This window comes from Mirounga leonina, unplaced genomic scaffold, assembly GCF_011800145.1.
Source record: "Mirounga leonina isolate KUSES-001 unplaced genomic scaffold, KU_Mleo_1.0 Mir_168, whole genome shotgun sequence".
NCBI lineage: Eukaryota > Metazoa > Chordata > Mammalia > Carnivora > Phocidae > Mirounga > Mirounga leonina.
This window is the reverse complement of record NW_023270426.1, coordinates 41,433,711-41,456,879: the sequence shown is the minus strand read 5'-3', so window position 1 is coordinate 41,456,879 and position 23,169 is coordinate 41,433,711. Positions and strand designations below refer to the sequence as shown.

General features: G+C 39.8%; 1 protein-coding gene across 5 annotated transcripts in view; it reads right to left on the bottom strand.

The window, feature by feature from the left end:
* Positions 1 to 23,169, bottom strand: part of MAST4 (microtubule associated serine/threonine kinase family member 4) — a 525,778-nt gene that overhangs the window by 56,951 nt on the left and 445,658 nt on the right. For all 5 annotated transcript variants that reach the window (XM_035014558.1, XM_035014559.1, XM_035014560.1 and 2 more), the window contains 5 exons: positions 21,620 to 21,689; positions 15,867 to 15,945; positions 9,400 to 9,557; positions 7,272 to 7,347; positions 5,107 to 5,316 (listed from right to left, as the gene is read on the bottom strand). In XM_035014558.1, coding sequence (XP_034870449.1) covers positions 5,107 to 5,316; positions 7,272 to 7,347; positions 9,400 to 9,557; positions 15,867 to 15,945; positions 21,620 to 21,689 — 593 coding nt within the window. The remainder of the gene's footprint in view (positions 1 to 5,106; positions 5,317 to 7,271; positions 7,348 to 9,399; positions 9,558 to 15,866; positions 15,946 to 21,619; positions 21,690 to 23,169) is intronic.

Sequence of the window (23,169 nt, the reverse complement as noted above, 5' to 3'; positions counted from 1 at the left end):
GTTAACCTGGGCATTTAACACATCTATGAAATAGATTTTACATGTGCACCACAATTAGCCTATCAATTCACTATTTTATAACATGTAAGAAGTGTGCATTGCTTATTTCAAATGTTAGGGGATAAGGTTTATACTCGGACATATACATACAAATTTGGTTTCATATATTAAATAAATAATACCTACGCACTCAGCTCAGTAAAATTTAACTGACTTCCCTCTTTTTAAATTTTGTTATATGTTGCCTAATCAAGCACAAAAAGTATCCTGAGAATAAAACTCAGTTTGAGTCATTTTAATTTTCAATGATATTTTCTTGAAGAAATGAGGTAAATCTGTATCAAGGCAGACATAAAACCAAAGTTGTAAAAGTTTAAACATGTAAACTTCTACGCATGCTCACTTTAAGGCTGTCATAATTTTTAAATTGTTATGATTTACTTTCCTCCAAGGATTAAAAAACATATCAAGAAGATGCTGGTACAAAAGAATATAGTTTCACAGACATACTAATAAACATTTAAAATCATTCTTGAAGGTGCTTTGTTCTAAGAACCAGCCCTCTCATGAAAAAGTGGCAGACCAAATCTATGAAAAATGATTAAACTTAGTTAGTAGTAACAGGTCTACTGATTTTAAGCCATCAAATCAAAGGCAACTTTCCAAAACGTAGGTACAGGAACATATACAGGCAAAAGCAAAATACCTAACATTTCAAAGAAAGAAACACAGGGGACAAGTCCACTGGTGAGTAATTGTGGAACAGCATGTGTTCAAAGAAAACCACCTTGTAACAACAACTATAGGTCCTAGCAACCAGTTGGGATGCTAGAACATGAATAAGGAGATACACTTAATATTCTTTAAGTTTTCTTTCCAATTTTTGTTTTACACCAAGGAGAGACTTTGGAAGATATAATGAATGCCAAGAACTATGGTTATATATCTTCTTTGTAGCTTATTCTTAATCAAAACTAAACAGGAAATCTTAAAGATAAAGCAAAAAAAGCCACCTAACTTCTTGATTGATAATTTGGGTTACATACAGAACGTCCTCTTACTGTAATAATTACTACTTTATAAATTCAAGAATATAAAGAAAATCTAAAAAGCCTGAATGTGTTTTACTGAACTCTTCAAAGAGAAACAAGAGCTCTGTATCTTAAAAAATCTTTAGTCAGTTTAGATTATACAAATTCCATTTGGAAAATTGTAAAAATAATCAGTTCATTCCTACTTCTTACTTCTAAGAATTATCAGCTGTAACTAAGGCCAAAACATACAATGGGTAATGTTAACTCAAATAATATTTTATCTACTAACACTATTGGGGAGGGAGTTTTGTTAAGACAACACCAAACAAAATCACACAGTTAGCATGAGAAGAGATTGTTTCCAGGCTGCCAACAGCAAGCGCCAACACTAATGGATACCCTGTGTTTGTATTTTAAGTGTTGACTGCTATAAAAAATGCTGAGACCCATATTTGAGTAGGTTATAGCTTCCTATGTATAGTATTTTCTTTGGCAAATACACCTAAGTGAGAAAACAAATGGAGACAGAAACGCATTCATCTGGAATTGACCTAGACCTCAGGACTTTAAAAAGGCATCAGTTAAATCAAGCCTATCAAAGCCACAGGGGGACCCTGCCTGGGTCTGCAAAAAATTGACAACAGGGGACATGGCCAGGAGATACCCGGCAGGCACACAATGTCACAGCTGGGAAGTGATAACAATTGCGCCCTGGGGAAGGCAAAGGCAATTCCCACAATAAGGGCTCCATCTAAAAGGCACAAGTCCCCCTGTGACCGTTCAGCTCCAAACTCTGGAAGGACGCTGTTAATGTGATTCTGAAGACTGTTTTAATTTTCCCACAAGGACTGACTGAAGGGAATGTTCATCTGTGAAGATAAATAAGAAAACATTCCTATCCATACCCCAAAATGCTCTTCATACCACAAGTATACATGCTTCTCTGCCGAAAAGATAAATTTTCCTTTAATAAACTTTATTTATTTATTATTTAATTTTTTTGAGAAAGAGAGAGAGAGAGCACGCAAGGGGTAGGGAGAGGGAGAAAGAATCTTAAGCAGGCTCCCTGCCTGCTTGGAGCCCGGAATGGAGCCCAACACGGGGCTCCATCTCACGACCCTGAGATCATGACCTGAGCTGAAATCAAGAGTTGGACACTTAACCAACTGAGCCACCCAGGCAACCTCAAAATCAACAATTTTTATCTATTATGTGGTGCATTCACATGATTTTTGAAACCTAAGTTGTTGGTTTTTTTTAATAATTGCCATGAAACAATCTGCCAGGTCTATTAGAAATAAAATTCAGCGTGTGTGTGGGGAGGGGGGGGATTTTTTAAAAGATTTTATTTATTTATTTTAGAGATACAGAAAGAGAGAGAGAATGAGCAGGAGGGAGGAGCAGAGGGAGATGGACAAGCAGACTCCATGCTGAGTGCAGAGCCCAATGCGGGGCTGATCCCACAATCCCAAGATCATGACGTGAGCCAAAATCAATAGTAGGATGCCCAACTGACTGAGCCATCCAGACGTCCCTTTGGGGGTGGATTTCAAAGTAAATAGCTTTGGATATTGATTCTATCCTTTTCAGAGAAAGCCTCTGAAGGAATGAAAAACACAGGACTAAACTAGTAATTATGGTAATACCCTGGGACAGAACTATGGAATTATAGGAGTATCTCACAGAGGCTGACCACAGAGTTACTCTCTTATCTGCTTCTTCTGTTTAAAAATGCACCATTTGAGGTGCCTGAGTAGTTCAATTGGTTAAGCCTCTGCCTTCGGCTCAGGTCATGATCTGAGGGTCCTGGGATCGAGCCCCACGTCGGGCTCCCTGCTCAGCGGGGAGTCTGCTTCTCCCTCTGTGCCCCCCCCCACCTCATGCTCTCTTTCTCTGTCTCAAATGAATAAATAAAATCTTTAAATAATGCACCATTTAACAAATACCATTTTCAAGATATTCTCATAGCAAGTAATATGCATAGTGTTCTAGCATTTTTCGGGAGCTGATTTGATTAAAACGAACAGCAGAAGTGAATTATTTGATGATAAATAAAATATTCTGTCATGCATACATACATACATACTTTCTTTCTCCCTCCCTCCTTCCCTTCCTTCCGTAGTTACTGAGAAAGCAAGTACCAGCCACAGTGCTAGGCACCGCAGAGTTCAAGGTGATTTGGATGTGATTCCTGTCTTTTCAAAGAGCCCTCCCATGCTATTGAAGTGAAACCCCAAAACAGATCCTTACAAGGCACTGTGCTCAACGGGCCATGTTAGGGTTTTTGTAGACAGAATGTAGGCAGAATGGAGCCACTGAAGACTGTTAGACAGATGTTCTTACAGCCTCACAGAAGCAAGAATCTGCCTTGGTGGAAAGATACTCGGTAGCCAGGCAGACACATGAATTTGAAATCTAGGAGACGGCTGCTGGTCTGAGATACAGAAGGGAAGCCGTTCGAGTTCATGGGTCTTTAAGATAGCCAACAAGATCCCGAGAGGGTAGGAGCAGTGGACCGCCTGGGAAAGCTAACTTTTAGAAAACACTAGTTAGAAGAAGAGCCCTTGGAAGAAGCAGAGAAGAAACAGAGGTACTAAGAATATCTTGAAAGGAGGGGGGTTAGCAAGAGAGAAAAGGAAAATTTTAGTATTGCTCAATATAACAATATTCCAATCAAATAGGCTGCTCTGGGAAAATGTCCAGGGGATATGACAGTAAGGAGGACAAAGTGGACTTCAGTGAGTTCAGTGAGAGGATGTCAGAAGCTATTCGACAAGAGTTCTTCTATGTATTCTAGATGAACAAAACAGACGAAGTCTCTGCACACACAGCCACTGTATCCCATGCTGCAGCCAGTCCCTGAGCTCTCAGCAGTCTGTGATGACCTGAGTAAAACTGACAGTAAGCACTCAGCAGCTCTTATAGTTTTTACATTTCTTATACACCCAAACGCATGATCATTTTCCTATACATTTATTTTCATTTTAATTTACAGGAGAATTGGTGCAAGACAAATTGGAAATGAACAACAAAAACCAAAAACAATGTATTCATCACCCCTAAAATAAGGTGAGAAACACTGCCTTAATGGACTACGATAGGTGGAAACATGAGTAGTGGGAACAGAGTACAGAAAACTCTGTTGGGGTGTTTGGATGGGAAAGAAAAGAACAATAGTGGCTGCTGGTCAGAGAGAGATCGTCTCATCTTGCCAGAACTAAGTTCAGTAGGGGCAGAGACATATGAATTTTCAGAAAACTAGGATGCTAGTATTTTCTTTCAGGTCCACACAATTATTTACATATTCATGCTGAGAGAAAACCATGCACAGTCATGCTGACACAGACATAACTTCTGCCCTATGAGGTAGAGAAATACAATATACCCAAATATATAGGCTAAACAGGTTTTACTTATAGGCTGTGGCTGATCAATTTCAGTCACAAGAGCAGTATATGCACTAATTGCATTCTACCATACACATTCCTTCAGGTCGTGGGTGTTAGTGTTATCAAGGGCTAAGCATTCAAGTGTTAGGCTCAGGCAGGTCATGTGTTTATCTGTCTCTTGGAAATTGGGTATTTTGTTAGAAGAGGAACTGACACTAATGAAAATATAAGTTACCATTTACTACCCACTGCCACGTACAGGTCAATTAATAGGACACAGGCCTGGAAGAAGCCAGCCATTTTCCATTTAGCTTTGCCAGATATTAGGACTAGACAGCGTCATCAAATAACACACATGCACTCAGGCAATTTATAACTTTATCGTTGGGGGTAGGGGGATAATCACTGCCTCAAAATCCTTCACAATCCACTTATCCCAGAGCCATAGACTGTTGGGTCCCGAGGTTCCTGTAAAGGTTATTACATTAACTTTCTATTACTATAAATGACGACAACAATCAATTTATAGCAAGTAGCAATCAGTTTTTTCTTCTTTGCTTCCCTGGAACATGAACTCTATCTCATGGTTAAAAACGTGTAAGCAAACGCACTCGTGAAGTTTTTCTTTTTTCAGGGGAAAAGCAAAACAAATCAGAAAACTTTATATAGTATGTGGTTCATACCTCTTGTAGCAATTTATCTAATTTGTGCTGTAATTCAAGGAAGTATCGTGAGGTGATAAGACCCTGGTGGGATTTATCCAAGCAATCTCGAGCCAGTTCAATAATCTGATGGTGAGTGAAACTAAGCACTCCGTCTGCTAGAGGAAGAACATGGTCAGGGGAGTAGCTGGTGATAATTTCCTTCAGACGTTCTTCCATCTGAGCCGTAGCCTGTTTAGAGAAGACATGCACACACAGATGAAATACGACAAAACACACATGTGGACAATTATCACATTTATCTGGCATTTTCAGAGACCTCCACAAATTAGGAAATAGAATTCTCAAAACTAATGTATACATAATGTCACTACATAGTTGTCAAAACCCACAGAATGTACACCACCAGGAGTGAACCTTAAATGTTAACTATGGACTTTGGGTGATTATGATGTGTCAAGGCAGGCTCATCGATCATTAACAAATGGACCACTCTGGTGGGGGATGTTCACGGGGGGAGGGTGTGTGGGTGGGTGTGCTGGTATGTGGGGGGGGGGTAAGCTGGGAGGAGGCATGGTCAGGGGGTATATGGGAATTCTCGGTACTTTCAGTTCAATTTTGTTGAACCTAAAATTGCTCTAAAAAATAAAGTCTGCTTTTTAAAAAAATGTTTTATTTAAATTCAATTTAATTAACATATACTGTATTGTTAGTTTCTGAGGTAGAATTCAGTGATTCATCAGTTGCATACAACACCCAGGGCTCATTTAAAGTCTATTTTTTTTTTTAAAGCACCAACAGCAGTCTTATTATCGCATGAAAGAAAGATTTGATGTATATAAGGAAAACTGACTATCTGAGGGTGATATTTATTTTTTTCTATCCTCTCAAATAATAAAATGGTCTATGGAAGCTTCTTCAAATAAGCCGAACGATACTGTGCATTGTTACGCTTTCGTTTTAGATCTTGGGCTCTTTCTTTCAGATGGATGCTCAAAAATATCAAGTTACGTTTTTACCTACTCAAAACTCAGGACTGTTGCTAGAATTCCACAGGGTGGGCCAAGAGTTGTTTTGTTCAGGAGGTTTTAATGTACCAGGAACATCCTTATCCTTCTCTCACAAAGCTACATCTTGAGCAAAAGGCCAAGGAGAGACTTTGTGTACATATATCAAAAATTCCCTTCCCAACTTTGATTTCATTCTCTGTGATGCCCGAGTGCCTACTCAGTACCCCCTGCAGATATTAACTGTCTTTGCAGGGGGGTGCCCTCTGCCCCTGCTTCTAAAATCCTAACCAGCACTGACTATGTAGACTCAGGACCTATTTCCCCGGTGAACAAGGGACGTGTAATTAATAGCTAAGATGGCTTTAATCAATGACATCAATGTTGGGTTCATTACAAATAATAAGTACTCTGCTCGTGATTTATGAAACCAGAGAGATTTCCTTTCGTTTTCTTGCCTAGGGCTACACAAGTAGCTGGGGAGGAACAGGAACACAATGGAAAGGTTGTCTTCTCCTGACCGTGTAGGAACACTAGGGGAAAGGCCTCGGAAACCAGGGGACGGGAAGCGTCAAAGAGCAGGTTCTTGCAGCCGGGGTGTCTGTCCACAACTCTTCAGCAAGTCCTCTCGGGCTCAGTGTGAGCTCCCTTTGCCAGTCTATTGGGGAACACTGCAACTCTACCTTCGCTTCTAAATTAATAGGGATAGACATATAATTGCTGAAGACAAAGGAAGTCACAGAAAAGAAAAAATGAGGTTTTTTGTTTTTTTTTTTAAGAAAAAAAGACGTTCATCACATCCCACGCTACAGGCTTCTAAGGAAGAAGCAGCGCTGCTGCCTGACCATACAGCGCAGGCCCAGACCACAGGCAGAGCAGCGTGGAGGTGTAGAGGCCCCCTCGCCCTGCGGCACCTCATCACCCCCACCCTGTGGGCCGGGCCAGCAGGACTCGCTTTGGAGGCACTTGTAGCCCACAGACAGTGTGGCTAGTCCTCAGCTGTTTTTAAAAAATGCTTCGTGATTTCACCTTTCTTAGAAGCTGCGGTGCTGTTTTACACAAGTCTAACTCATTACTACTGGATTGGCCCATTCCTTCCCCTAACAAACCACCTTACAGACGCTACACCCACGTTACCTGTTCGTTTAGATGCTAGGCATCTTCAATTCAATTCATTACCTTTGGGAACCTTTCTTTGTAGACATGGTTCATCATAATTATTTCATGGTCACAGCAGGCGGGAGAACGTCCAGGACTGCAAGCAAAGCAAATTACCCTTTTAAACTTGCCTCAGTATGAAATGAAAATAAGCTTTTTATTTATAAACAATTGGTTGGATCAAAAGTACTATACAACCTTTGCAAGAAAAGTATATTAAGTAAAAACTACAAAATCAGTCATTAGTACATACATAAATACCCACAAACAGTGACACCCTGAATAGGATTCAAAAAGGAAGCTCTAGAAATGGAACGCCATGAAATAATTAGAACTACAATATAAAACGAATTCGGAAACGTTCTTAAATTGAGATTATATTCTGTAGGTAGAATGCATTTCTGTAGTTCTGTAAACCAGTTAACGAATTGCAATATAAAACAAAATAGGATCGTTACAAACAGCAACATCTAGGACACACTGAACAGTATAATTTCACACTTTTATCCTACACCTGCGCTCTGCCACGTACCGCTGAAGGGGGCTGAGAGTCTTCCAGGGCACAGGTGTCACCACTGAAATCCATTTTCTAGCCTCACAGAGACCTATTTGGGGTGCTGAGGTAAGCATTACGTACAATATGAAACAGAGGCAGGTAAGTGTTGTGTGCTTTTCTTTCTTTCAATAGTAGGTTCATATTTCTTCTTAGTGTTACCGAGTTGTGCAACTTCAGTGTGTGTTTACATTTCTGGGAGAATACAGCCTGTACTAAATATCCAAGGAACTCCTTTCATAAAACCGTAAAATGGGCGCCCATGTGGTGAAATACAATGCCCCTAAATGAATTCATAAAATTGACCTTTTATTCCCTAACTCAAAATAATGACACATCCCCGAATTACTCAATGTGGCTACATTTACTATCAGTTTATTGTACTAAATAAAAAAGGTACAAAGAGGGGGGCACCTGGCTGGCTCAGTCAGTAGAGTATGACACTCTTGGTCTTGGGGTCATGAGTTTGAGCCCCACGCTGGGCGTAGAGTTTACTTTAAAAAAAAAAAAAAAAGATACAAAGGGGAAAACCCTCCTCAGTAAACTTTGATATTCAACTGAACACCTGACAAACTATTTTTACAGTAAAATCTTAAACAGGAAAGTGCACCAATTCTACAGCATCAAGATTTCATACTGCGGACTGAGGGACTGCCTTGATCATCCTGCAGAGAAGGACCTGCTACCCCCAGGGGATGGAACTGCAGAAGCCGCCAGCCATCAGTTCCTTCAAAGATGACCTCGGCTGCAGTCACCTCACCCAGGCCACGTCCTTCCTTGGGCACCGTACTCAGTGACTGAGGTAGGGATAAAAAGTAAGGGCCATTTGGCACAGAGGGATAACTCTGATGGGTCATGCCATCCTCAGAGCTCCCTGTGGAGGCGGCTGTGTGGCAGCTAGATTTCTTTCTGCCCAAGTCAGCTTGCTTGCCTTCCTTAAATGGGTATAAATCCTGAGCACTCCCTAATAAACATCCTGAACACAAATCTCTGTTTTAGAGTCTATATCCTAAAAACAAAACAAAAAAAATGAAAACAAACAAAAAACCTGTAAGACAAATCTATCTCTCTATATATATCTGGCCCTATTCAATGTCAAAATTTAAGGGACACAAACTCCTAACAATTTATTCATAAGCTTGGAAAAAGTAAAACTCATGAAGGGAAGAAAGAATGAAAAATATGGGCTAACTTTTATAATGTGGAATCTGAATGAAAATCTTTTTATTTTTGCTGTCCCTCCTTTTTAGGCAAGCTTACCCCTCTTCAAATAAGAACACTAAGTGTTCCCGCACCACAACTGGACTGTCTTGAAATTTCCAATGGCAAGAAGGTTTTACAGGAGGTCCCATTAGTCCATCGTGATTACTGCTACTACCCCAATTAACAAATTGAGAGAAATTAAAAGAAAAACAGTAAGATGCCTTTCAGTGGTAATTAACAACATCATGTAGAGATGGGAAAAATCACACTATATTTGGGGTAGTTCACAAATCAATTAACACAGAGATGGATTAGAGGACCAAAAGGCTTCCCTTGAAATGGTTAAAAACAGATGATCCAATTAAGTAACATTTTTCAATCAGGTCCACCTACCTCAGACTTCGGGAGCGGGGGCGCATGGGTGTGTTCCTGCATCTGTTTTCCGTGGCGATGCTTTCGGTAGTACAAAAATGTTTCGACAGGAAGTGCAATTCATCTGGTGTTGGTTGGTACGGTAACTGATGCAGCTTCTCCTGGGAGGAAGAGGAGGACTACAACAAACCACAGTGAGGTTAGGGGACCATCTGAGCAAGAAAGACTTCAAGTGAATTCGCAGTCAAAGCAGTGAACCTGGAAGACATCACCATTTTATATTGTTTCCCTTTCATGTTTTAATTACAATCATTAGTGTCTAAATGTATACCCTTGCTGTTTTCTCTGTGAGGTCAAAATGCCTTCCATATTGCATCTCATTTGTCTATAAGACCATTTCCCAAAAGATGTTTCCCCTCTTGTAGAAAACCCAGGCTCTGAAAATTGGGAGGACTCGCTCAAAGCCAAGGCAAAAAAGTGACACCTGGACAATCTGGGTGCATGAAATGACAGATTAGTTCTCAACTGAGTATGGTACCCTCGCTTGGACCACTGCTCACAATCAAACACTGTGACCTTCAGGTGAGTAACATAAAATGAATTTTATGATATGTGATCATAAATAAGGTAATGAGATCTTCCTTTACAAAGCATATTGTCCTTTGATACTTCGATATGTGCCTTAGGTAAAAAGGGGAAGAGATGAAGATACTTTTCTCACTAATGTCATTGTTTTAAAAATTGGATTTTTTTTTTCCCTTTTTTCCTTTGGCTAAGACTCTCTCTCTTTTTTTAAAGCAGCTTCAGTGGTGGTGAGTTTTTTAATTCCTTGCATATAGATTTGCTTTTTGAAAACTGTCATTTAATACTTAGAGCAAGGTAATGTGGAAAAAGTGAACAACGAAATAACACTGTTTCTAATCAATCTGAGAAATAGAACTATAAAGCAAACAGACTTTTCTTTTAGTTTTTACTGGGAGGTAAACTCTATAAGCAATTCTAACAAAAGAGATTGAGAAATTTTTGAGCAAGAGAATCATGATTAGACTAAGCATATTTGTAAAGGTAACACTCATCTGAAAATCTCAGTTTTAACAGGTTTTTTTTTTAAGCTGTCATTAGTTTAACAATAAATGCACTTCATAAACATTGAAGCATCACAATGTAGTAACACTAGAAATTAATGACTATAGCTTAAAAATACTTTCATACTTTGAAATTATAAAACACCTTATAAGTCCATACTGAGACAGAGGAATTTTTATAACATAATGAGATTGTTTTATAAGCCATAAAAATGAGAACGCTAGTAGAAAGACTTATGAGATAAACCAAATCTCTATTCAGAAAGTACAAGCACAGTCTTAAACACTTTTCACTGTGAAAAAAAAACAACAAATAAAACACAAACTAAGTCAACTCAAGCACTCAGGAAAAGAACAATAAAATCACTGTAAGCAGGAGAGAAGCAGTGATGATAAAAGTGAAGATAAGGAAATCAGCTAATAAAAAAACAGAATTAAGAATCTGTATATAGGTCTCCGAGGAAAATCAATGTCTACAGTTCCGTATCCAAGACTTCAAAACCCTAAAACCCCGAAGTTTATTTGTAAGTTTAGAGTAATCCCTTTTGATGGCACAACATCAGCTGAACTGATGGATAGCTATTTAAAATATGTATTCAGTCCACTTAGTGTGAATGTTGATTCAGTCTGTGGTGGAAATATTAATATATTTGATTTTGAGCTACCGTCCAGGTGCCGCCGGGCTGTTGTATATAGCACAGGGATCCTGTTACCTTTCTAAAATATGAAAATTAATTCCAAAACACACCGGGCTCTAGAGTTTCAAGTAAAGTATCATGGGCCTGTGCTGGCATGGAAATGACACAATGACACCGAGCGACTTCAGGAGGGTGAGTTCCCTCTGTGGAGGGAAGGAGCAGAAAGGGACTGGGTGGGCAGGGCTTTACTTGCATCTTTAACATTTATCAAACAAAATAACAATTTATTTTGAAAACAGTTGTAGCAAATGTAACAAAATTTTGTGGTTTTACCATATATGCAGCCACAGAAGGAAACTGCAAAAGGAATGTGCCCCAGGGTTACTGATGGGGAATACGGCAAAAGGAACGATGCAGTGGTGGTTAAGAATTCTAACCTTAACACCACTCAAGAAGCGAGGAGGCAAGGAGCTCCTCTGGGAAGAGAGCCTCTTTCGTCTCAGTTGGAACAAGCAAGGTACAAATGGGAGGAGGGTTATACCCTGTCCAAGTGACAAAGAATGGGTTTCTGGCACTGGGGACAACTGTAGGCCAGCAAAATGGCCCCAGGGTCTCAAAAGATACCAAACAGGGCCCCCAGAAGGAGATGATACTGGACAATCGAGAAATCCAAGGTCAGGTTTTAGTAGAGATCAGGAACTCACTCAGTGGAGAACTTCTGAAGCCAGTGAGAGTTGCAAGACAGCAGAGGTGCAGGCCCGCCCCAAGACCGCACACCCTACTGGAAAGACACCTCCACTGGCCAAAGCGTCCAGGGAGTACCACTTCGAGGAGAGCTTCAGGAATTTGTTTGGGAGTTTCCCAATAAACGGTGTCTGATTACTTTATATTTCTAGCACATTCTCTAAGTGTGGTGTCAGGTCTCATCACCCAACTGGTCTGCACATGGCTTTTGATAGTGCCATAAATCAAAGAGTAGAGTTACATGAAAAAGCTCTATAAGACTTCCCCAACACTGTTCTGAATAATGATATCATTTAGTCTCTCCAGATAACCATTTTGCAACAGACAGTACTCACATGAATGCATAATTTTCTACTTGTTATTAAAGGTAGTATCATTTTATAGTCATACCTCACATATTTATCGGTATTTATATTCTTATTTCCATTCCCTCAGCAGAAAATAATCTGTTAAGAAATATGGGAGAATGTCCCCCTACTGCTGCAGTTCCTATTACTTATTTTAAAATGAAAAATTATGACCCCAATATATGGGGGAAAAGTTCCCCATAGATTAATTTTAATGGCAAAATTTGGAGTTGGAAGAAGTTGCAGAACTAAATATTTTCTGGAAGGACTGATTAACTTCCTATGACCAAATCTTCTCAATTTCGGAATATAGCATTTTTAACACTTGCCAATTTTACAGGTGCCATCTACCCAAAGGATAAAGACATGATGTTTACATTTCAGCAGAAGTAGTTCTGCAATTCAGCTAACGACACAATTACCTGTCAAACCTAAGCTGTATTTTCAAAGTGTCTGTAACTTTATGTTCTGTATGTTTACTTTTAAAAAATAACTAAAATGCATTTCTGAGGATCCTCTCCAGTGTGAGGCTAAATGACTAACAGTTAACCCACAAAATGAAAATCTGAGAGTGCCTCAGATTTAGAAAAGAAGAAAATGAGGGGCGCCTGGCTGGCTTAATCAGTGGGACATGGTGACTCTCGATTTCAGGGTCATGAGTTCGAGCTCTACATTGGGTGTAGTGATTATTTAAAAATAAAATAAAAGATAATACATATTTTTAAAAAAGAATGAAGAAAATGTAACTACTAAGCAGTTTTATGCAAATTTTGCCCCACTATGTAAAGGACGAGAACCTCAAAACACTGAGGGAAGTGAAAAGTAGCTTTTCAAATTTTCACTCATTATTTTTATCAACAACCAATAGGGAGAATAGATAACTGAACTTTTTATGTGTGGAGGACCTACACTTCACACCCTTAACAGTTCCTTGTGTCTTTTGGCACAAAGTAATTTTGAAAGTGAAAATTTTAGGGGCGTCTGGGTGGCTCAGGCATTAAGCGTCTGCCTTCGGCTCAGGTCATGATCTCAGGGTCCTGGGATCGAGCCCCGCATCGGGCTCCCTGCTCAGCGGGGAGTCTGCTTCTCCCTCTCTCACTCCCCCTGCTTGTGTTCCCTCTCTCGCTGTGTCTCTCTCTCTCTCTCCCTCCCTCTCTCCCCCTATCAAATAAATAAATAAAATCTTTAAAGAAGATTTTATTTTGAAGGAAAAAGTAGGAACATGAGGTCAACAATTATATGTACCACCTTCTTTAAAAAACACTTAAGAGAAAAGCTAAAAGCGATCTTACCTCCAGTCAGCAGCTGTTGGTTAGAAACACAGCAAATATGTGTGTGTGTGTGACTAAAAATGGTCTCAGGTGGCTTCTTCCTTAGACACATATGGAAGTCAAGGATGGTGATAATTCCATTGTGACAGATGGCCAGGTCATGTTTATTAATGAAAATATTTATTTTTAGAAATACCATGTAAATTCCTTAAAAAGAGCCAAGAGGCTGGAGTCTAGACCTTACTGTATTCTTAGAGAAAGGAGGGTGTTGGTCACAGCCCCTCAGTGCATTCTCTGTGTCTTACATTTCTGATAAATAAAAATGGAGAGAACAGTAGCAATTGCACGACATGGTGTGTTGCTGGGATTAAACAAAGACAGTAGTCAGGCTAATGTCTAGCACATAATAAATATTTCTACAACAACTGGTTTTTAATATTATTTGTACCAAATGAGGTCTGATTCTAGGTAACTCACTCTTTTTGAAGAGATTGGCTTTTTAAAATGGTGTATAATTTACTAGTTAGAGATGGAAGGATCTTGTACTCTCCCCCTATTTTTCTTGCAAGAGTCAAATTACTGTAATAAAACTTGATTGAAGGGCAAAGCAAGATCACAGAGCTGAAATGAACAAGAATCTGGAGACAAGAGACTTCCCCTAAAGTCTGCAGAAGAATAATGCTTAAATTTCAGAAAGTTACCCTTGTTTTTCTTTTTGGTCAATCAGTTTTAGCATTCATTTTCACACTGGAGTTACCCACGTTTTCAGCATCTAAAATCAATCAATGACCAGTGATGGTTCCGGACACAGCAGCCCAGGGTGGCTTCACTGTTTTTTAGTGACAGTTTTATCCACTGAAGCCATTCATGAGTTTGAAGGATCCTCTCCAGTGTGAGGCTTCTACGTCACTGAAATGACTCAAGACTGTCAGGACGTCTCACCAAAATTATCAAAATAAACTCACATACCACAACCAAAATGGAAGAGAGGATAGGAAAATAAATTACCTCTCCTCAATAAAATACCAGGGAGATGGTAAAAATAACCCAACAAATTTTTACAAGGCAGTATTAGAGGTGCTCCAGAAAACTCACATTATATTGCATCTGAAATTTTGGAAACACATAATATAAGGCAGTGGTAATACCAGTTAGTTTATAAACTTAATTGTAGTGTCCTTTCTTTTTTAAAAAAATTATTTATTTGAGAGAGAGAGAGAAAGTAGGGAGAGAGGTGGCAGGGGAAGGAGAGAGAAAATCTCCAGCAGACTCCCTGCTGAGTGAGGAGCTTGATGTGGGGCTTGATCTCACAATCCTGAGGTCCTGAGATCATGACATGAGCTGAAATCAAATGTTGGATGCTTAACCTACTGGGCCACCTAAGTCCCCCAATTGTAGTGTCTTTTCAATGCAAGTACTATTAAGTGACTGGATGTACGTGCTTAGCACAGCGCTGGGGCCTGTGAAAAACCACCACCACCACCACCATCACAAAACAATGGATGAATAACCCTACATAATAAACCACAGGCCTTCACAAAATGAAAATAGAATTGTACCAGAAGGAAATCTAAAATCATCAGGTCCACATTCCTGGCTTGTCCAAGGGCATTCGGACCATTCCATTAGGTATGTATTGAACACCTACAACAGACCTGGTCTTTCTAAATGACCTCCAGCTTCCGAAGCTCTGCAGAGACAGATATCCCACAACACCACTAATTTAAACTGAGAAAGCATCTATCTAACTTACTGAATCGTTTCCATTAGTTGCTAGGGCTCTTGTTGAAATGTTACAATTTGGGGCAAGAGCATCCTTCTTTCTCTATTCTATTTCCATGGCTTCATTTTGTCTCTTTGTCTTAACTTACTACTAAATTCTTTTAATCTCTCCTTAAAAAAATTTCTTACCTAGGAGGTACAGATTTAAGGCTTGCCATTTTTTTTTTGAAGGAGGAAAACAAAGAAACAAAACAACAAAAACAAACAAAAAAATCCCTGCATCTGAGCCACACAAGAAAAAAAAAAAAAACAAACCTAGGCCATCAAAGTTTAATGGCGTTTTCAGTACTGATATCACTGGTGTGGAACCAAAGCAATAAAACCAGATTGCATTCCCCCCCACGCCCCCGAACTTCACCAAATGGTATTAAAATGAAAGCTCCCAATCTCCTCCAAACTTGTGATCCTGGGACTTAATTTATGCACCATGGTTTAAAAGCTTGCTGCAAAGAGTATGTCCTTTTTACATTTGTAAGCTCATCATGTGATGAGGAACCTATGCAGAGTGACAGACGTGCAGAATTTATCTCCTTCTTCCCACCAGGAAACACCCAGAGAAAACACCTGCTGTCCCAGAGAGCCATGTGGTTGTGAGGAAGAAGACAACAGGGAGGTACTTACAGAGACTGTGGAGCTGGGCGTATTTGTCCCATAGCCAGAGGAGGGGAGAGAAGCCAAGGACCAGCGGCGTCCATCAGTCCTATTGAGAGAGGGAGATTAGCTTTGGCCAAAGCTGGAGCATGGTTACGCGGGAACTGCAGGGAAACCGAGTATTTTTACTCAAACAAATGACACAAATACGGTCAGTGAAGATGTGGAAATGTTCAGCAAGGGCCAGAGTAAACAAACATTATACAGCAGGTTGACTTTTATTTAAACCAGATCGATACACCCAAACAAGTAGAAAGTGAATGGGCTGATCCATATTATTGATCTCTCACTAACACACTTTGACAAAATGAATACCAGGGATAATTACAATGGTCAGACTCAGCAGATTCAAATGAATAAAAACAGAGAGGGAGGAGGACAACACTCGTGTCTGGGAGCTGGTAACTGAGGCCCTGGGTCTTTGGAAGCGCCTGAATTGCAGCAAGGTACAAGAGCCAGTGGGGACTTCGATTATGTCCTAAAGACTCTCCACTTATTTTCAAGGGAACTGTCCTCCTCATCACACCTAGGGAGGGGATTAGTGGGGCTCAGGGCTGGTTCAAGTCCTAAGTCGCAAAAAACTTTCACACTAAAAAAGCGACTGACGCTGTATTCAGAATCTCTAAGCGTGACTGTCTTCTGACACGACCTGGCTTTATCCGGTATTGCACACATTTGTGCACTCACAACCTTTGCCCTTGTTGTGAGTATGCAGCCCAGCTCTGGCCTGGGGCAGCATGGGCAGGAAGAAAATTCTCCACTAGTGACAGAACCTACTGCAGAGTGCAAGTGTCTGCCCCAGTCACAGAGGCAAAACTGTCAGGAGTCCTTAAAGAGAGTGATTTTTCTCTCCAAGTGGTCCAAGGGCAGCTTCCGGGGTGGATTCTGGTTATGAAGTTGGGGTCTTTACAAGGGTCTCAGATGACTGAATGAAGTAGTAGAGACAATACTGTTGCAGGGGAACATCAGAAAGCAAACTTCCTGAAACCTCTGGCATTCCAGAGTCATTAATTTATTATTTACTCTATTTTAAGTAAGACTGTGACTTCAAAATCATATACCCCTGTGAAAACAAATAGATGTGCATCTGCCATGGGGAAAAACAGGAAAAACACACATCATAAAGGCTTATACTGCATTCTTTAGATGGAGTATCCTATGTACACTTCTTGTAATTTATGACTGTACTAATTTACCAAGTGAGAGGTAAGAGGGGGCCAGATTTACCACAGACACGTTCACAGGAAGTTGAAGTCAGGGGATTCGACAGCACTAGACTTGAATTTGAGAAATGTCACAATTAGATGTAAAAAACCTGACATTTGAGACTAAATTACAGTCAAGAGAAAATATAATCACAGGCTACCATGGATGTTGCCTCCAATAAATGCAATGGTCCACAAAGACAAAATGGAGAAATTCGAGTGGACAAATCACAGAAATACTACAATGTTAAAATCTGAGTAAAATTTACCTGTCATTTCTGTGACCATGATTGGAGTACAATTGAATCAAGTTTGTTTTTTAAAAAAGAAGATAAAATATTTGTAAATATACCAGATACAAGGAATGGGAATAATTAAGTCATATGTTCTTTAAAAATATTTTTAAACAATTAAAAATGGAAAAGATTTAAGAAGAAAATAATTATAAGAACATGCTTCTAAAGATATCTATCAATTAAATGGACACAGGTTAGTCATATTTTATTTGACTACTTACTGAAGATTTAAAAACCCATGCTGTACTTTATATTTTAAACACCTCCAATTTTTAGAAGTAAAAAGAAAAAGGTGGGGAGGGTCTGATTCTTAAAAGGATTATACAGTCCATTTAATAGCAATTATCAGAAACTAGTCTCTGGAAAGAATGCGGGCACGATTTCTCCTACCATGATTTTGTTTTGTGATTCATTAACTCTCCTTTCCCTCAGGTATCAATAAATATATTTCACATGAATGAACAATTCCAAGACATGTTCTTATTAGCTTTGAAACATAAATTACATTTGCTTACTCTGGAAAACACACAACTAAAAGATGTTTAAACAAGAATGTGCAGCCATGGACCAGAAATAATTTATGTCTCATGAAGTTCCCCAAGTTCTCTGTGTCTATTTACTCAAATGGAGCACAAAGGACCATTGCATTTTCATTACCATGACGACCGCACATCAGAAGTTACTATACATGCTACACAGGGTACTTAAGAGAGAGCACGCCCCCCCCTTTTTTTTTTCAAGAAAGCTATCACACAAGTGCCATTTGGATCCTGCTAACAATGTTGTCTTTTCTTTGCAGAAGCTACCAATAAAATGTTATCGGAAGACAGACTACATTCTAGTCAAAGCAATAGGCTTTTTTGAAGATTTTTTTTTTTTTTTTTTTTTTTTTTTGGGTGGGTGGAAATCTCTCAGTGTTAAACTAAGTGAAAAAGTAAGAAGGGAAAAACATCTGATGGGAACACGGAATACAAAAAGTTTTGCAAAAAAAATTTCAACACTACTCACAAAAATTTAGATTAATACAGTATACAACATTATCAACCTGGCTATTATAATTGTATGAGGACGATTTATTTATTTGTTTGTTGTAACAGTCACGTGGAGTGACACGTTTTACATTCTGGTTGATACTGAAACAAGTTGAACTATGCCAGGTGCTCAACAAGTGTCTAACTCAGCAGGCAAGTCTGTTCTAGTAATTTGCTTGTGGAAATATATTCTGAGATTTACCCTGGTAAGGGACAATGAGGCCGCTAGGAAACACCCATGGCATGTAGTCAGGGTTCTGTATTTCCAACGTAAGTGAAAGCAGTATGTAATGCGTCAACTCCAACAACTTTCGGGAAGGCAGAACAATGTTATTACCTCCATCTTAAGTCAAAGAAAAAAATGTTAATTCTGTAATCGGATAGATTGTAAATCTGTATCACAGTTCTTAGGAAAGTAAAAATATGTTTTCTTGCTCCTGACAAAATTTACTCTGCTACAGTGCTCATTTTCCTCCTTTTAACTCAGTAGTAAAAAAAAATTAGCTTGATAATTTTACTCTTATGTATGTATATGTATGTATGTATATGTATGTATTCCTTATGTATATGTATGTATTTCTTATGTATATGTATGTATTCCTCCTTTTAACTCAGTAGTAAAAAAAATTAGCTTGATAATTTTACTCTTATGTATGTAATTTTACTCTTATGTATGTCTAGCAAATGAGTGCCATCATATTTTCCAGTCTGAAATTAAACTACTCCATTACAGGGGATGTCTAGTGGGGGAGTATTATCACTTACTGGTATAAGTAAGATGAGAAAACATTAATAAGCCTGATCTTTATCCTTTCACTCAAGAATAATTTTAAAAACAGGGCAATCTCTTCTCTGCTGGACTAAATATACAAAATAACAACATGTGAGAGTCTCAAATGATATCACTTCTTAAAGGCTCATAAATGCATACCTACTGGAAGGGAATGGAGACCCATGAGTGGTGTTTCCATGTTTCCCTGAATAAAAATCAACTTTAAAATGGAGGAGAGAGACACCAGATGTTAAATAAAAATACATCAATTTGAGTTTTTATAGCAAAAGCAGGGTTCTGTTTACTTGAATAAAAAGTTTAAAAAGATGATCACTCATGCCCCAATCTAAATTAATATTTTTTGAAGAGTGTGGAGGGAGTTCCATCTGGAAATTCATGCAAAATGAACTACAGGTCTCCTGTGATAATCTTCTGTCATGGCTTATGGTTTATTCGTCAAAAATTAACATGCCTGGGGGTTGTGTATTTTTTTTTAAATTGCAGAGAAACCAGATTCATCTATCCTCCAGTCACCCACTTAATTATCAGATTCTCTTCATTTTTATAAATCTGGCAGGATTAAGAGACTATGATTTCTGTCATGTTTAAATGCACGGTATAATGAGATTTGCATTTTTCTTATTACTTCAAGTAATTAAACACATTCTTTTAAGAGATGTGTTTTAAAGACTATGGTGGGTTCTTGTTTATCCATTTATATAAGATTTTTGTTTCCACTTAGAGTAGCACTATCATGAATTAATATTAACTGGGCCAGGGCACCTGGGTGGCTCAGTCGTTAAGTGTCTGCCTTCAGCTCAGGTCATGATCCCAGAGTCCTGGGACTGAGCCCCACATCGGGCTCCCTGCTCAGCGGGGAGCCTGCTTCTCCCTCTGCCACTCCCCCTGCTTGTGTTCCCTCTCTCGCTGTGTCTCTCTCTGTCAAATAAATAAATACAATCTTTAAAAAAAAAAAAAATTAACTGGGCCAACATAGGCTTTGTGGGACCAGTTAATTTTCACATTTTCTTGAGAGTGCTTAGAACAAGTTGCTAAAAGAAAAGAAGCTGGAACTGGGCAAAGAGTCAGGCTGGGGCTCTCAAGTTCCCTTGAGAGCCTGTCTTATGGCTCTGGTGTCCTGGCCACGATAGAGAACAGGGACCTTCCACACACAGGCATCTCCTTATGGTGGGGGATGTGTAACATTTACAAGGGAATCTTAATTACAGAGAACTTTGAAAATACTGCCAACAGGTCCCTTTCTTTGGATGTAGTAATGTAAATGCATTGCATGCTGACAAATGGCAGTGGGGGTACTGTGGGTTTTGCTGCTTTGAAACATGTGTTAAAACAGATCTATTTTTTAAAAATCTACACACGTTATCTTTATTAAGTGCCATGTTAATCCACTTCATGGTATTGTTAGGTCTCTGAGGAAAGTGAGCAAGTATGCTGGACATGTAGACCACAAACTGAATGTATCCTGAATATTCAGAGACCTGGCTGAAGGGGCGTTTTGTTTTCTGTGTGTTTTTTCCGGGCAGGAGAGGACAGGGTACGTGTGCAAGAGGGGTGATGGAGCCCAGGAAGGGGAAGCTTGGAATCAGACAGGGTGAAGTACATTAATTCCACATCTGGAACACAGAAAATGTGGCTGTGTAGACTGACTCCTTTGACTTGGAGAAGTCACAGAAGAACATCCAGAACTGACAAGATGTGATGTTACATCACATGCCTATGATCCTCCGAATTCACAACAAGACTTCTTTGTGGCTCAATGACCCAGATAGAACACATGTATCTTCGACACTTGGTACCAAATTCTAACTAAGATAGGAAGAGAAAACATAAAATATCCTATAGTCCATGCATGGCTTTATCTCAAGGGGATCACTAAATTGGTGGCTTCATGCTCTCAAGTAAAGAGGCATCCTAGAGTATTTATACCCTGTCATCCCAAGTAAGGTTATTTAAAAAAAAAATATCTCAACAACAAAAGCAGATGCACCAGGACACAGAGATGAGTCAAGTCCTTATAATGTAAGCTCAGATAGTTCCATATAAATCTGTTGAACATCAAGCATGTACAAGGCACTGCACTAGAGTTAAGAGAAAAAAAATGAAACAATCTTTCTCGCCCTCACTGGGAGCCCACCATCTAGGGAAGGACCAAGAGAGGTACATGGAACTCTAATATGAGTCAGAAGTCACTATTAAACTGTTAAAGCGGGAGCGTTTACAACAGTTGTGCATTGGTCTAAAGCTATCTTTGGGCAGGGAGCTTTAGAGAAGGCCATATATGATAATGCACAGGATCTCACAGGCAGAAGGCAGGGGAACAGGTAATGACAAAGAGGGGGGTTCAGGAGATGCGATCTTGACCTAACACTTTACTATTTGACTCACAGGAAGTCCTTACCTCCGTGCAAATGAGAAGTGGGCTGAGGCACTGGGGGAGAAATTTCTTGGACTATCTTGAGGGCTATTTCCTGTAAAGAGAAAGAGGGAAAAAAGAACCATAACATGATTTTGTTTTTGTAACATTATCCACATCCAAGATCATCTTCTTTCTAGTAATGCGTTTCTGTACATTCTCACACAACGTCCACCTCTTCAAAAATGTTTCAGTGTTCCTTAGAGCAGGGGCAGGGGTGGGGTGCGGGGAGCGAGGGAATGGGCTAGAGTCCCACCCAGCACAGCGTTCCGAGGGTGCAAGCTATATGAATAAGCACATCCATCTATCACCAAGCAGCAGTCTCCCAGGGATTAATAACCTAAACATTTCAGTCCTATAGAATAATGTATATACAAATGTCTTGCTTCTCAGTCTTCCAGATGTTAACATCTTAAGCAACAGGATGGGCACGGAAGTCTATGCTTCACCTGGTGGTGGGGGTGGGGCTTTCTACTTTCGGGAAGTAGCCTTAGTACTTTTTGTTTACGGAAACCAAGTACATGTCAGAGTTCTCAAAAATAAATCCTCGTATTCCGGGGTCCGTGTTTTAAAAGTGGAAATGTCAGTACTAGTCATAAAATACTGGGAAGAACCCAGCCGTTTGGACCTATTTCTCCAATGACCCAGATCTACGGTCCGGGTGGCCCAGCAGGAGTAGCCCCTATCACTATTTTCTTCAACAGCCCCCCTGCTTCTGAGCCTCTAGGCTGTGCCTGGCCAGGCAGGCTTTCAAAGCCACCACCCCACAAAGGCTTTTTCCTCAGAGGGGGTTTCCCTCCCTTCCTGCCGAGGCGGGCGAGCACAGACCACTGGCTGTAAGGAGAGTAGCTCCTTGGGGGCTTGTTACTTCCTCCATCAGAACACTCAACCTGCTGCTGATCATTGAGAACGCGTGGCAGGCAGCTGGTGAGGGGCAGCTCAGGACACCCCAGACCACCCGGCTTCCCTCCGTATGCTTAATTAGATTGGCAGAATTATCTGAGGACCAGAGAGAACTGTAGCTGGTTTAAAGAAGGTGAGGAAAGGCTGCAAACTCGTCTTGTACGTTCTTGAAACGTGGAAAATAAATCAGGAAGATACGTTTAATCCCTCCCAGCCAGCCAGTTCCCACATTACAGATTTCAGAACGGCAGTGACAACTGTGGATAGGTGTGAGGAATATAAGATTGCACGTGCAAGTCAGTACCTAGCTGCAAACAATGTGTTACCTGTGTGCAAAAAGAAGGGGATAAGGTTAGTGTTACCTTGAGGACTTCTGGACTGGTTACATCTCTACTGAAAGTTTCAATTAACAGAGGGTTGCAAATTTTATAGTGATGTCTTCAACAGATGCCATTAACTTTATGACAGACAGCACAATTAAAGCCATTTGACTAGAAAGCACTGAAAAGCCTATTTCTTTATGGACAGAGAATCTAGAAGCATTTTTCCCTCTGCTGCAATGAAATTTATCATGTCTCTGCATCTGTTGTTCCTTGGGCCCCTGGAGAAATGGATTCTGCTTTTGCCATCTA